General features: G+C 36.3%; 1 protein-coding gene across 6 annotated transcripts in view; it reads right to left on the minus strand.

Moving 5' to 3' along the window:
- HEPACAM2 (HEPACAM family member 2) overlaps window positions 1-14,225 on the minus strand; it is a 48,815-nt gene that overhangs the window by 8,864 nt on the left and 25,726 nt on the right. For all 6 annotated transcript variants that reach the window (XM_072764279.1, XM_072764277.1, XM_026003766.2 and 3 more), the window contains exons 4-8: window positions 13,330-13,626; window positions 4,025-4,150; window positions 3,911-3,935; window positions 3,782-3,819; window positions 2,402-2,475 (exon numbers count right to left, since the gene is read on the minus strand). In XM_072764279.1, coding sequence (XP_072620380.1) covers window positions 2,402-2,475; window positions 3,782-3,819; window positions 3,911-3,935; window positions 4,025-4,150; window positions 13,330-13,626 — 560 coding nt within the window. The remainder of the gene's footprint in view (window positions 1-2,401; window positions 2,476-3,781; window positions 3,820-3,910; window positions 3,936-4,024; window positions 4,151-13,329; window positions 13,627-14,225) is intronic.

Consider the following 14,225-nt stretch of genomic DNA (forward strand, 5'->3'; position numbering starts at 1 on the left):
CACAGCTTTGTAGTACAACCTGAAATCTGTGTGCCAAGGAGATTTTGGTTTACAGTTTGTACAGTTGACTCTTGAACAAATTGGGTTTGAACTGCACAGTTCCACTTATACATGGATATTTTTTGATAAATAAAGGACAATACTATAAATGTATCTTCTCTTCCTTATGCTTTTCTTAGCATTTTCTTTTCTCTAGCTTACTTTATTGTAAGAATATAATGTATAATACAAATATGCATTAGCTAACCGTTAATGTTATTGGTAGACTTTGGCCTCCAACAGTAGGCTAATTGTAGTTAAGTTTTGGAGGAGTCAAAAGTTATAGGCAGATTTTTGACTTGGTAGTGTTAGCATCCCTTATTCCCATGTTGTTCTAGGGTCAAGTGTATTTGAGATCAACTGTTGAGTTTCTTTGGTATGGGGGTGTCAAGAGCTATGATAAAAGCAATCTATAGGTAATAACTAACATATTGACCTAGGCTCATATTGGAGCTAGTGATCAGTAATAAATTTGTTCATTTCATGCCATTGCTTTCTGTCCAATTCCACAAAGAGGTGCTAAATGGACAGTAAAATGAAAATGTACAGCAAGTAGAGAGAGGAGGATTCCACATGTCCATGTATCACAAGCTGAGAGAAGATTCTGATTTTTAAAAACTCAAAAAGTTAGTAATTTAATGTATTTCCCTCTTCCATTTTGAGATCTTGGTTTTATTATTATTTTTCCTTTTCTTCTCAAAGTCATTGCATTTGGCTGCTAATCTTTACACATAACTGCCACGCTGGCTTCTAACGCAGATTATCCTACACATATCCTGTTCCTCATCCTTTTCCTTCCATTGTTGGTATTGATTTCTCACTCCTTCCAGAAGCACCTGTCACTATCAATGAAGAACCTTAGCTGACTCCTCAGGGTTTTTCAGCTTTGAATATGGACATGGATCCAAATTAAGTTATTCTACTTATGACAGAAATAAGTGGGGCTTCTGATCTATAATTAAAGCGTTCATTTCTCTCCCCCAAGTTCTTGGGGATTATAGCATTTTGCACAAATACAGTCCCTCCCAAAACATTTTGAAACTGAGTGCTAATTAATCACAAGGCTAAATTTAAAGTTTATTACATAGATCTCACTCCTTTCTAATGAATTCCTAAGAACAAAAACTGCATTATTTTAACAAAAGAAACCCCCAGCTTCAAAAACTCAATACTAAGTTTTACTGGCTCTTCAGTTTCCTGCTTTTCTGTTTAAAAGCCATACTTGAGAGGGGGCTTTCTGCTGTGGTGAGAAGCTACTTGAAACAATAGATCTACAAATATTTATTTTTGTCTTTTTGGTTGTAGAAGTGAAAGGTGAGCCAATGCTGTCTGAGACTGAATAGGGCAGTGGAAAGCTTTGCAATGCAGTCTCGCCCTTCATTTGTGATGATGGTGTTACCCACTTGCCCTTAGGAGGATGAAATCCAATCAGTCTCCCTCTATTACTTTATTTATTTTTTTTAGTATATGCACTGCCGAGACAAGCATCTTCTTTTACTCACATAGCATTTGCAAAGTAAAGTCTGTATCTAGGAAAATTACTGGATGAATCTTACACATGGACAGAATTCACTAACAGATGAGGTAACCTATCCCTAAGGACAGATAGTTCCTTAAAAAAAAAAAAAAAAGGAAATGAAAATGCCTTGAAGCAAGCAGTCTGTTTATGGCCCCTTCCCTAAGTGAACTATCAGAGGGGAAAAGGAAGCAGAAGTAAAACTGGCCCTACAGGAATCTATAAAGATGCTAACAAGCTGATTAGCTCAGAGAACATTCTTTATGTCTGTTAAACAAAACGGATTGTTTTAAAAGACCTTGTCTTTGCAGACTGAAAAAAATGTTTCAGTGATGTAAAAGCTCCTCTTCTCACATCTCAGGCACCTTTAGGGTAAAAAATAAAGATGTGCACTTGCATACTTTGGGTTTATATGGTACCTTTCTTCTGAAGAGCAGAAGGGTATGATTGTCTTTGCAAGCTATGAGGGGAAAGGAAGGGGAAGCTGAGGAACACAGAGGGAATTCAGTGACATTACAGTCTGTAAACCATCGAGGTGATGCAGAATGTTTTAAATCAAGGTCCCCTGATCCACTATTTGTTTAGATTCTTGAACATCAACCTAGTTCTCTTTTCACTGAGCTTACCAGAGAAAGAATGTTTACGAATTAGTGTAACTTCCTAATTGGTGTTAGCCTTACTTATAAAGGCCAAGAAAGATGCTTTAGCTCCTCAGATCTGGCAACATCATTCATTATAGAACGAGTAAACTCTGCTGAGAGTAGCACAGCCATTTGACCACACTGCCTGAGTGCTTAACTGAATGCTGCTTACACCTGTGGTTAATCAGCCACTAGGAAAACCAACCCTGGGAACACCGGAAGCATCTGGAAAAGCAACAAATTCATATATTCCAAAGTCATCCAGAGCATCTTCATGGCCTGAAATGTAAAACAAATACTACTTACAAACCAAACACCTCAAATTGGTATTGTAGTTTTTTTTTTTAAAGTCTTAACTTACCTTTATTGTTTGCTTCAAGTGCTGTGTGTATAAAACCAATGTAAGGTTTCCTAATCCCCTACCGTCACATTGCTGCTAAGCAGTGTTGGAAGTCATTCCTTCTGAAGCTGAATTGGGACGATTATTCTTAAAGCTTGATGTGGGAGTTGTGTATTCTATATTCAAATGAATATATGGGCAGGCTTGTCCTCTGTAACTCTCAGATATCAAAGAGCACACCAAGGTTTCAACCTGGGAGTCATAGCATAATTTACACATAATATGTACTACACCCTGCCAGATCTAAAACAGAGACCATTAAAACTAATAAGAACATATACTTAAATAGAGCTGCCCATGTGTCCAAAATATAATACAAGGCAATATCAAAATCACCCAAACTATCATCTATAAAATGGTGTGAATGGGGTGGTTGGGAGGAGCCAGATGGTCTCTGGGGCTTGATAAGGGGAAGTAGACCCACATTCACTAAGCGTCCAGGCATATTAGGTACTCTACCTACATCATTGTATTTAATTCTCATAGCAACCCTGGTGTGTGTGTGATGGGGGGGAGGTGTGGATGGGGGAGTTATTATCTCTTTCATATAAATGAGGAAGTCGAGGTCAAGAAAAATTAATTTTCTCAAGGTGACATTGGGGAAAAGTGGCATATATGGCACTGAAACCCAGCTCCATGTGACTCCAAGGCCTGAGCTAAAGCCCTATTGCTAACTTATAACAACTCTGCAGGGAATCAGTAGAGAATGGCAATGAGGGCCAATGGTAGGGACAAGAAGCTGAAAGCCAGTCAAATCTCCCTTTCCTCCTCTCCCTGGGATGGAGCTGCCAGCATTTATCTGCTTTAAGAATGAATAAATTGAGAGGGCCCTGGGCATTTTCAAAATAATGCAAGGATCAATGGATTAGGATTCAAAAGAACTCAGTGACAGTGGACAAGTGACTTAATATCTGAGCCTTGGTTCTCTTGCCTCTAAAACAGAGTTGAGTGCCTTTCAGGCTTATTTTACAGATTTGCATGACTTTCATAAAACCAATAATACAAGGGATAGCACTTTGTAAAGTGAAGGCACTATTCAAAGGCAAGGGATTGTTAGTATTATATTAATCTTAGCTTATGTGAATTCTATTATATTAACAGTAGATTATATATAATAATGAATATCAGTCATATGAATTAATATACATTAACACTGATAGTAGTCCCTTTCAGCATGGCCATTACCTGAAAGTGTTTGAGCTTTTCGGTATTCTGTTTCTGGCCTGAAAAGACAAATAGATGTTTCTGTTAGTAATAATAATTGAGGAAAAATAATTCAAGAAAAAATTATTTTTGTAGAAACATATGCATTACCTGCCTTCTAGCTTCTGTTTTATAACTAAAATCAAGAGAGAAAAAAACATAGTAAGGTACTTTGTCATACATATATACAACAATTTGTAAATTTTCTTTCTAATTTTAACCTACCTTTGTAGGGTTGATATTTTTTCCATAGGAAGAGAAGACACATGGATATAATCAAAAAGAGTGATACTCCTGTTATACTTGCTAAAGGGGACAATGATTTCCCTTTCTGTGCAAGCTTCTCCAGTCCTAAATAAAAAAGACATACTTTAAATAATTTTATTAAAGATCAATAATAAATTACTATATAATTTGAGTTGTTTATGCTTTATCTGGGGACATTACTGCACTTATATATTATTTCTTGTGTGTATGTATGTTTCTACATATATATATACACATATATATGTATATATAGAGAGAGATAGAGAGAGATTGAGAGAGAAAGAGAGAGAGAGAGAGAGAGTGCATTAGCAAGCAAGTGAGAATGATAAAGTCCAAGCAGAAGGAATTTTAGAGTACACAGCCATTTGGCCACAATGGCCTAAACTCTCTAAGAATATTTGTGATTGGAAATGTGGTAAACTGCCTAGGATAATATGGATGTGTTGGACTAGATGTAGCAAATAGCTTATGCCATACTTTCCAGTAGGGTTTACTGTGTTCACTGCCATTAACTTAGATCTGTTTGACCTCATTGTATAAAACATCCGCAGATGGGATCCCTGGGTGGCGCAGCGGTTTGGCGCCTGCCTTTGGCCCGGGGCGCGATCCTGGAGACCCAGGATCGAATCCCACGTCGGGCTCCCGGTGCATGGAGCCTGCTTCTCCCTCTGCCTGTGTCTCTGCCTCTCTCTCTCTGTGACTATCATAAATAAATAAAAATAAATCTTTAAAAAAAAAAAACATCCGCAGATACTGAGTTGTTCTCTTTCCTTCCATCTCACTCTTTCAGTATAATTAGGGTACATGGATTTTCTAGGCAGGTGGTGTGTGATTAAAGGGCCAGAGGGGAGGTGTGTATTTCAAATACACTCTACTAATTTTTGATCAATAAAGAAATTTTAATTCCTAAAATAGAATCTATGTGATTGTCAATAAAATATTCGAAGTCTCACATTGTAACTAAGATTCACTTTGTTTTGCAAGTCATTCCTTTTATTAATATTCCTATGTAAAATATGGGGTAGTAGGTAACATCTGCTGAGTGCTTATAATACATCAGGCTCTGTTCTAAGAGTATATGATATATATTAACCCATTGAATATTCACAGTGATCAATAAGGAAGTGTTATTATTATCCACCTCTTATAGATGAGGAAGCTGAATAATAATTTTTGATGCTGGATGAATATGTCCTCAATTTTTGTGCCATACATAATGTAATGGCTAGGGGCACAATATACTTTTAAATTTGATCTGTATTATTTTCTCCATCACTTTAAGTGTAGACAATTTTACTATAGAACAGCATCCTGTGAGTTTTTAAAAGTAGTATTTTCATGATAATTAAGTTCAAAATATTTTATAATTTTCATTGAGATTTCTTATTTGACCTATGGGCTATTTAGAAGCATGCTGCTTAACTTCCTTTAAGTCCGGGAGTTTTCTAGTTTTGTATTCTGTTGTTGATTTTTGAAAAGTTGAAGTCCACTCTAGAGTGTAGACTCTGTTTGATTTTGATCCTTTGAATGCCAAGATTTTAGAAAAATGACCATACACATGGTTATATGAACACAGAGTGTGTTCTAGAATTGTTGCATGTTATATTCTTTATTATTTCAATTAGGTCAGATTATTTTTCTCTATTCCTACTAAGTTTTTGTCTATTTGTTCTATCAGTTACCAAGAGAGATATGCTAAAATCTCTCACTCTGATTATGGATTTTTCTACTTCATTAATATTTGCTATTACATACACTTTGAAGCAATGCTAGTAGATACATACAGATTCAGAATTTTTAAATCCTCCTGCTGGATAGACCACTTTAATCTTATGAAATGTCCATTTTTTATCTAAAGTAATACTTATCTTTTTTTTCCTTTTTTTAAAAGATTTTATTTATTCATGAGAGACACAGAGAAAGAGAGAGAGGCAGAGAGACACAGGCAGAGGGAGAAGAAGGCTCCATGCAGGGAGCCCGATGTGGGACTCGATCCTGGGTCTTCAGGATCACGCCCTGGGCGGATGGTGGGCGCTAAACTGCTGAGCCACCCAGGGATCCCTAAAGTAATACTTATCTTAAAAAATTATCTAATTCTTATCTAATTTGCCTGATATTAGAGTAGCTATATAAGCTTTCTTGCCTTTTTTTTTTTAAAAGATTTTATTTATTTATTCATGAGAGACACAGACACACACACACACGGAGGCAGAGACACAGGCAGAGGGAGAAGCAGGCCCCACGCAGGAGCCCTATGTGGGACTGACTTGATCCTGGGACTCGATCCTGGGACTCCAGGATCATGCCCTGGGCCAAAGGCAGGCGCTAAACTGCTGAGCCATCCAGGGATCCCTTATATAAGCTTTCTTTTGGCTATTTGTATGGTTTATCTGTTCGGCCTTTTACTTTCAGTCTTTCAGTATACTTACACATAAGATGTATATTTTTATAAGCATCCAATTGTATCTTTTGTATCAAATAGTATTTTTTAAACCAGTTTGACCATATTTGTCTTTTAGTTGGAATATTTAGTACATTTAATGGAATTACTAATATATTTGGCTTAGATCTACAATCTTATTACTTTTTATATATTTCCTCCCTTTTTATGTCTCTTTTCTTGTCTTAATTTGGATTAATCAGGATTTCATTTTATTCCTCTTTTCTTGTCTAGTTACTTGTTAGTTGTACATTTTTCTTTGTCTCTTAGACTTTGAAGATTAAAAAAAGTTAACCAAAACTAATACTTTCACTGCTTACCACTTCCACTGGCCTCCAAAATATGAGAATAAGTTCCATATAAAAGATGAGAAAGCTAAGACTGCAGGAGCTAACAGGGGCTAACAGGGGCCAAGGGGGAAAAGAGGCAAGAGAGCAATAAGGAAGGAGTCTGAAGAGATAAGGAAGTAGAAGTGCCTAGCTGGCTCAGTTGGTGGAGCCTGGAACTCTTGATCTCAGGATCATGGTTTTGAGCCTCATCTTAGATGTGGAGATTACTTAAAAATAAATAAGTTAATTAATTAAAGAGATAAAAGAGAATAGGAAGCGATGGTAAAAGTAACAAGTGGGATCCTCTGTAGGATAGAATATGCAAATTCAATCATTTTAGGAAACAAATTAAAAGGAACAAAAAGTTAAAAACGAAGGAGAGGCAAGAAGATGTCTTATTTAAATATAACATGTCCAATCTGCATGTTAAACTAACTGTCAAGCTTCAGGATCACGGAAGTACCCGGCAAAGAGCTGATGTATGCAAGAATGTAACTTCACCATTAGAATGAGAAGTACTTGAAGTAATAATTATTAGCATATAGGCAAAGAAATAGTCTCAGAGAAACTACAATATTTTCCATAGTCAATAAGTCATAGAACTAAGACTGGAACATAGTCCTAATTTTTTCCATAGTCGAATGGTTTTGTAATGCAGGTAGGCTCCTATATATTTGGCTTTACCTCTAATCTTTTCTAACACCATACTTGATGTGTTTCAGCTCTCTCACTTCTTGACAGACTGCCTTCACCAAAATTTCCCTAACCCCTCACAAAAGTATTGAATTCTAATTTATTCTTGTCAGGTTTCTGCTATGTGTTTACCATGAGAAAAATTGCAGAAAGACATTTTGGTATAGTCTCAGTTGTTTTTCCCTCTCAAGATTGGCCCCTGTTAGTCCTACATTGGAGAACTACCCTGTAGTGACCAGTGTCTGTACCCCAAAACCTTTGCTATAGCAAAGGCCAACCATCATTTTCCTGGAGAATGAGGAATAGGGATAGTATTTATTCTCAAAACAAATGATCTTCCCTGTAGGCCCCCTTCTTCTCTAGAGCATCCTGAGTCTCTCCTCTCAAGATTCTCTGTCCCAGAACATGAAATTTGCTCCCTTTCATAGAATAAAATATGCCAAATATGTCAAGGATCAAACCAAGGGGCACAGTTGCTACAGTCTCAGCTCCAGGCAAGTGTGTTTTGGAGAGATGGACTTCCAGACCCCAACTTGAAAATAAGGCAGCAGGGAAATTCTGATTCTATTGCTACAGAGAATGTACAGGAATTCTGAATGCAGTTCTGGACACTCACAGGAGCCTCATTTTTTCTTCCAGAGAGTTTTCTACTGTTCAGCTTATAGCATACCATTCTCTTCATTATTTAAATGTGACTGACTCATTTACCAAAGCCCTAGTGCAAATGCTATTTGCCCCCTCCTTAGGCAAACACATAAAATGAAATAACATATTAAGTGCAAATATGGGCAAGAGGTGTGGTATCCATGGTATCACAGCCCTGCTGTTTGAGAGACTGCACCCAGAACAGGACAGCCATATGCTCCCAGTCTGCATGTCTATTCCTAGATCAGAATGGAATTCTGAGATCTCTCTCATCCAATCTGTTTGCTGATTATGGTAGCTGTATGGATGTCAGGGTTGTAGTTCTTTCTCAGCCATTTTCTCCAGTGGCCCAAAGTGAAATACATCTCCTTAAGATCTTAACATGAGAAATTTCTAGACAGAAAAAATCGGTCAATTCATTTTACTGTTTTGGATCCTTTTTTTCCTTCTATATTAAAATACGTACGATAGAAATAAATACAAAAATGATAAACTTCTCAGAATCACATGCAAATTTGAGACATTTCTGTTATACCTAAATCTCAAACTACAGCCACATGGCTCTTAGGAACTCCAGTAATTTATATATTTGAATGTCTTCATTAAATGTCTTCATTAAATTTAGAACACTTGAATTTTGATCATAAACATCTTCATTCTAAAGAAGTCCTTAATCAAAAAAAATCATTGATTTTTTTCAAAATACAAGTGGTAATTTTATTTTTTTATTTTCATTTTTTAAAACGATTTTATTTATTTATTCATGAGAGACAGAGACAGAGAGAAAAAGAGAGAGAGAGAGAGAGAGAGAGAGAGAGAGGCAGAGACACAGGCAGAAGGAGAAGCAGACTCCATGCATGGAGCCTGATGCGGAACTCAATCCCGAGACTCCAGGATCACGCCCTGGGCCAAGGGCAGGCGCTAAACTGCTGAGCCACCCAGGGATCCCCAAGTAATTTATTATTCTAATTATTATTCTTCCCTTGAAACTTATATTCTAGATATGATTTTCAGTCATAGGTTTTCATAATTTCCCATTAATATGAAGCATACACATGCCATGAACAAACTAGAGTATCTCTTTTTATATGGCACAAAATTAGTTAAGGGAATGAGAAAATACACACTATCCCATATATGTGATCTATTTTCTATTTTTTTATTTTTATTTTTTGTGATCTATCTTTTAGAAAGACCATAGTCTTATTGATATTCTTAGTCGAGAATGTCAAGGGAGGCAGTTTATATAGTGATTAAAACAAGGGATGTGAATTCAGATATTTTATCACTTACTAGCTGTGCAACTTTGGCCATTGCTCCTGTTTTCTTTAGTGTACCTCCACTGAGACAGAAAGGTCAATTAGTATTTCAAATTAGATGTGAATCATAGCCCATGAGGTGGAAGGCACCATCTAGTCAAGTCCTACCCAGACAAGAAACATGGAGCCCATCATCATGTTCTCCAGGTTTCCTCTTTCCAACTAAAAGAACCTAATAAAACTTTTGATTATTTCCTAACCCTGTTATTTCCTTTCCATATTTGTGGTCTTGGAGTCATTTCTAACTCCTTTGTTGCCCTCTATGGCTCATTGCTGAGACTTTCTGTTTGGCCACATTATTTGCCTCAGTAAAAACAAAGTAGATCATCTATTTTTTACTACTGGCCTCTGGTTGTACCAAATACAACTTGGTTCTGAAAATATTTCAGAGGCTAGTATCTTATCCGTTAAAATTATTTCGAATTCTCCACCGATCCTTTTTTTAAAAAAACATTTTATTTATTTATTTGAAAGAGAGAGAGAGAGCACACAAGTGAGTGGGTGGGGGGTGGAGAGAGGCAGAGGGAGGAGCAGATTTCCCCATTGAGCGGAGAGACGACATGGGGCTCAATCCCAGGACCCTGGGATCATGACCTGAACTGAAGACAGATGCTTAATCAATTGAGCTACCCAGGTGCCCCATTTCCACTGATCTTAACATAGATTGCTTATCACAGTGGATGGTCAGTCAGCGATCAATTGGTAGCTACAAATGATGTTCATTTTTTTCACTTTAGGTTAGTATACACTTTATTGCAGAGATTTGTTAATTTGGAAAACCTTTTTAAAAATCAAATATTTAAAACATATCAATACTACTCACTTTGCCATTTGCTGCCGTCTGAGTTAAAGTTCTGTGGACATATGGGGGTTGAAAAATAGCTCTAAAAACCAAAAAGAGGTCACTAATGTTGACAACTCTGAATCCCTCTAAAAAATAAGCACCTGCTCTTCTTATTTACTATAATAACAAATACCTGGTCTTTGTACAGGTCAAACAGGTTTTTTTTTTTTTATATTTTGCAAAAGGCAATTATTTGATATAAAGACTGTAGCTGTCTTTGGGCTTTGGTAATAAGATCTTAATCAAATATTGGGGGCTCCTGATATTATGAAAATACTTTGGCTAAATATTAATGGAGAAAGTTCAGGCAGTGTGAAAGGTTTCAATGCAGTATAAAACTACATATTGTAGTCATGTTTTCACTTGCAATGAGAATGAGGAAGAAGGCTAAGATGACAACCAGTTTGCTATTAAACGATTTAATATGCTTAATTACAGCTTGCTTTAAAATTATGCTTTGGTTATCTACTGAGGTAAAAATCTGGGTAAGCATATTAAAAGTTTAGTAAAATAGAAAGCAAAGGATGCACCTTAGCTGTTTATATGCTTGCTATTCATATTAGGTTGTAGTCATTTTGTTAGCAGGGATTTTTTTTTTAATTGGCATTCTCAATGCTTACCACATTATTTGGCCCATAACAGGTGCTAAATAATGAATAAATGAGTTTCTGATTTATAGCACTCTAAACACATATATGCTTTGGGGAACTATAAGGGAAATATCCATTGCCCAAATGACACATAATTCAAGTAAAAATTCTAGAATTGCACTGTCCAATATGGTAGCTACCAGACACATATGGCTATTTAAGTTATAATGAATAAAATAAATTCAGTACCACAGTTGCATAGCTAAATTTAAATGTTCAAAAGCCAGATGAAGGCAGTGGTTACCATACTGGCTAGTGCAGATATCAAATATTTCCTTCATTGAAAAAAATTCTGTTGGATAGCACTTTTCTTTAAAAATTTTTTAAAAAAATTTATTTATTTGAGAGAGAGAGAGAGAAATTGAGCATGAATAGGGGGCAGAGGGAGAAGGAGAGGGGTAGCAGGCTCCTGGCTAAGCAGGGAGCCCGACACAGGGCTCAATTCAAAGACCCTGGAATTATGACCTGAGCTAAACGCAGATGTTTAACTAACTGAGCCACCCAGATGCCCCTAGATAGCACTTTTCTAGAAAGTGTGATATTTTCTTCATATAAAAAAAGCACCTCAGAGTGCCAATATATAAATTCATATGATTTCACAAATATGAATACTCTCAACTTTAAGGAATTCTGGAAGGATTCTATCCACTATATATTTCTTCATCAATTTGTAGTTTGTTATGGTCTTAAGAATTCTTGGTGGCTTTTTAATAAGTTCAAAAGACTATAGAGGGAAAAAAACTTAAACACATAATTATCATACTTGTGCATGTTAAATATTCAGATTTCTAGATCCTACCTTCAAGATCTGACTCAACCGGTCTGAGAGGTCTTAATAAAAATACATTATTAGGCCTATCCAGATGATTTTGATGCACATGGCCCAAGGGCCACATATTAAAAAATTTAGCCTAAGAATTGGAAGGATTATTTTCTTGTTTCATTTACTCAACAAAATGTATTGACCCTTTCTATATTATGAGCCCTAATCTAGGCATAAGGGCTGTAAAGATAGAGAAAGAGAAGATATCAACAGAGAAAGTATTGATGGGTGGTACTTTTTGCACACTTGTTGCTACAAACAACACCAGACACCACTCCCTGTCCAAACCTGCTCTTGGGTGTACCCCAGGTGGATACTGGCTTGTCTTTATGTGTAAAGTTGTGTCCAGGAAGGACTTGATATTAGCAGTAGAAGTAGTAGTAGAGGAAGAAGCAAAAGGAGAAAAAGGTGGAGGGTGAGGACAAGGTGGAAGAGGGGGATGAGGAAGAGGATGGGGAGAGGGGAAAGGAGAGGGAGAGGAGAAGAAATTTAAGAAAGAAGGAGAAGAAGGAGAAAAGAAAGGGTTTGAGAGGTAGGAATGAAGTACAATGGATAAATTTGGTGATTGGATGTTAGGGCAATAAGTAAGAGAAAGAGGTGTAGAGTAGCATTTAGCTATCTGGTTCAGGTTGGTAGATAGTAGGGCGGTCATTCACTTAAATAGGGAATACAGAAGGAATAGTAAGGGGGAAAAGAGATGGTTCAGTTTTGATATGTTTGATTTATTTGCTGGCTCTGGCATTTCAAATTGGAGATATCCAGAAGGTAACTGGATATACAGTTTTAGAGCTTTAAAGATAGAGATTTGGGAGACACCAGTGTTAAAATGAAACCATGGGAGTGAATGAAATCATATAGGAAAGTAAAGTTATACTATAGAGAGAGAAGAGAAAGCTCAAAAGGATGGGAATTTGGCAGAAATACATTTTTAGGTAGTGATATTTAACTTTCTGTGGATTGATGAGCTTTGCGAAAAATCAGATGATTTCTAGAGAATGTCAAAGTTCACAGACTTAAAAAATGTTGTAGTTTCCAAGATGTTGAGACTCCTGTTGAGAACTTCCAGATTTTACGTGTTTAAATGATGAAAGAGGAAGAAAGGTCCATGACGGACAGTTAGGAGTCAAATTAGATAATAGGAAAACCAGATTTCCAACTTATAGAGATTTATTCACCTGAACTAATGTAATAGCAGATATAAACCAGTTTAAATGAGTAGCATGTTTCTATTATATTCCTGATTTTAAAATCAGGAAAATATAAACACATATTTAGAAATCATTTATTGAATTGTCTTTTTCTTCATAGTCCCTCAGAGTTAGCAATTGAATTCTCCCTCCATTTTGTTTTGAGCTTTCTTTCTTTGACTCATAGAAGCCATGGATTAGTTAACTCAGGAAAGAGTTTCTTAGAGCTTATAACAATCCACAGTAGTTTTCTTTGCACATAAGTGTAAAATAGGGCTAGGACAGCTTGTATTTGTATTTCCTTGGGATCCTCGCCTTTTATGTCATACTTACCTACAGAGGTGATGATGACTGTGAAATGAGCTTCATCTCGCCGTCCAGTTACATTGTTGTAAGCACAGCACACATAATCAGTTGTCTTCTGGGCTACTTTTTCTGATGCAACTTCCAAGTGAGGCCCGTGCTTAATGACATATGTTGTATTGTCAGTCCTCTGGATCCAGGAGTAGGTGTTGGGGGGATAAGAATCAGCAGAGCAATAAAACAAGATGGCCTCTCCAATATCAACAGTAAACACTTCTCCTACTTTAAGCCCTTTGTCAGAATTAACTCGAAGTCCATAAGGTCCATCTGCATTAATTAAAAAAAAAGAAATAAAGAGGTGGCATAAATAATCACAACACAGTTACAGAGTTTGGGAAAGCTTGGCAGCATTTTATTTTCTATGAAAGTCTTCATGTTAAACCTTGGCAAACAGGTCCTCATTTAGATTCCCAATAAATCATGAGGACCTAAAAATGTGTTATTCTGATATCCATGACAATGGAAATTATCTGAGATGTGATTGAGCTTATCTGAGATAGTGAAAGCCTTGAAACTTAGTATATAATTTTAGAGACACTATTAACTGTGTGTTAAGCTTTTGAGTAATTAATGTATTGATAAATCTCCAATCATGTTAGACAAGATTGTGTTCAGTTTTCAACTGATCATCATCAACCAACATCAATTGGCTACTTTCTATATGAAGTCACTTTAAGTGCTTACACAGACAACCACATTTAATCTTTAAAGCAACCACATGAGGTAAATGCTATTATTTCCATTATAAGATGAAGGAAAAACATTTAAAAAATTAGTTTTCCCATGGTCCATAGCTTTTATATAGCAGAGTTGGAACTCTATAATACATGCATTTGATCATTCTAATTACCTCCCCCAAAATGTAT

This window comes from Vulpes vulpes, chromosome 7 (genome assembly GCF_048418805.1).
Source record: "Vulpes vulpes isolate BD-2025 chromosome 7, VulVul3, whole genome shotgun sequence".
Lineage (NCBI taxonomy): Eukaryota > Metazoa > Chordata > Mammalia > Carnivora > Canidae > Vulpes > Vulpes vulpes.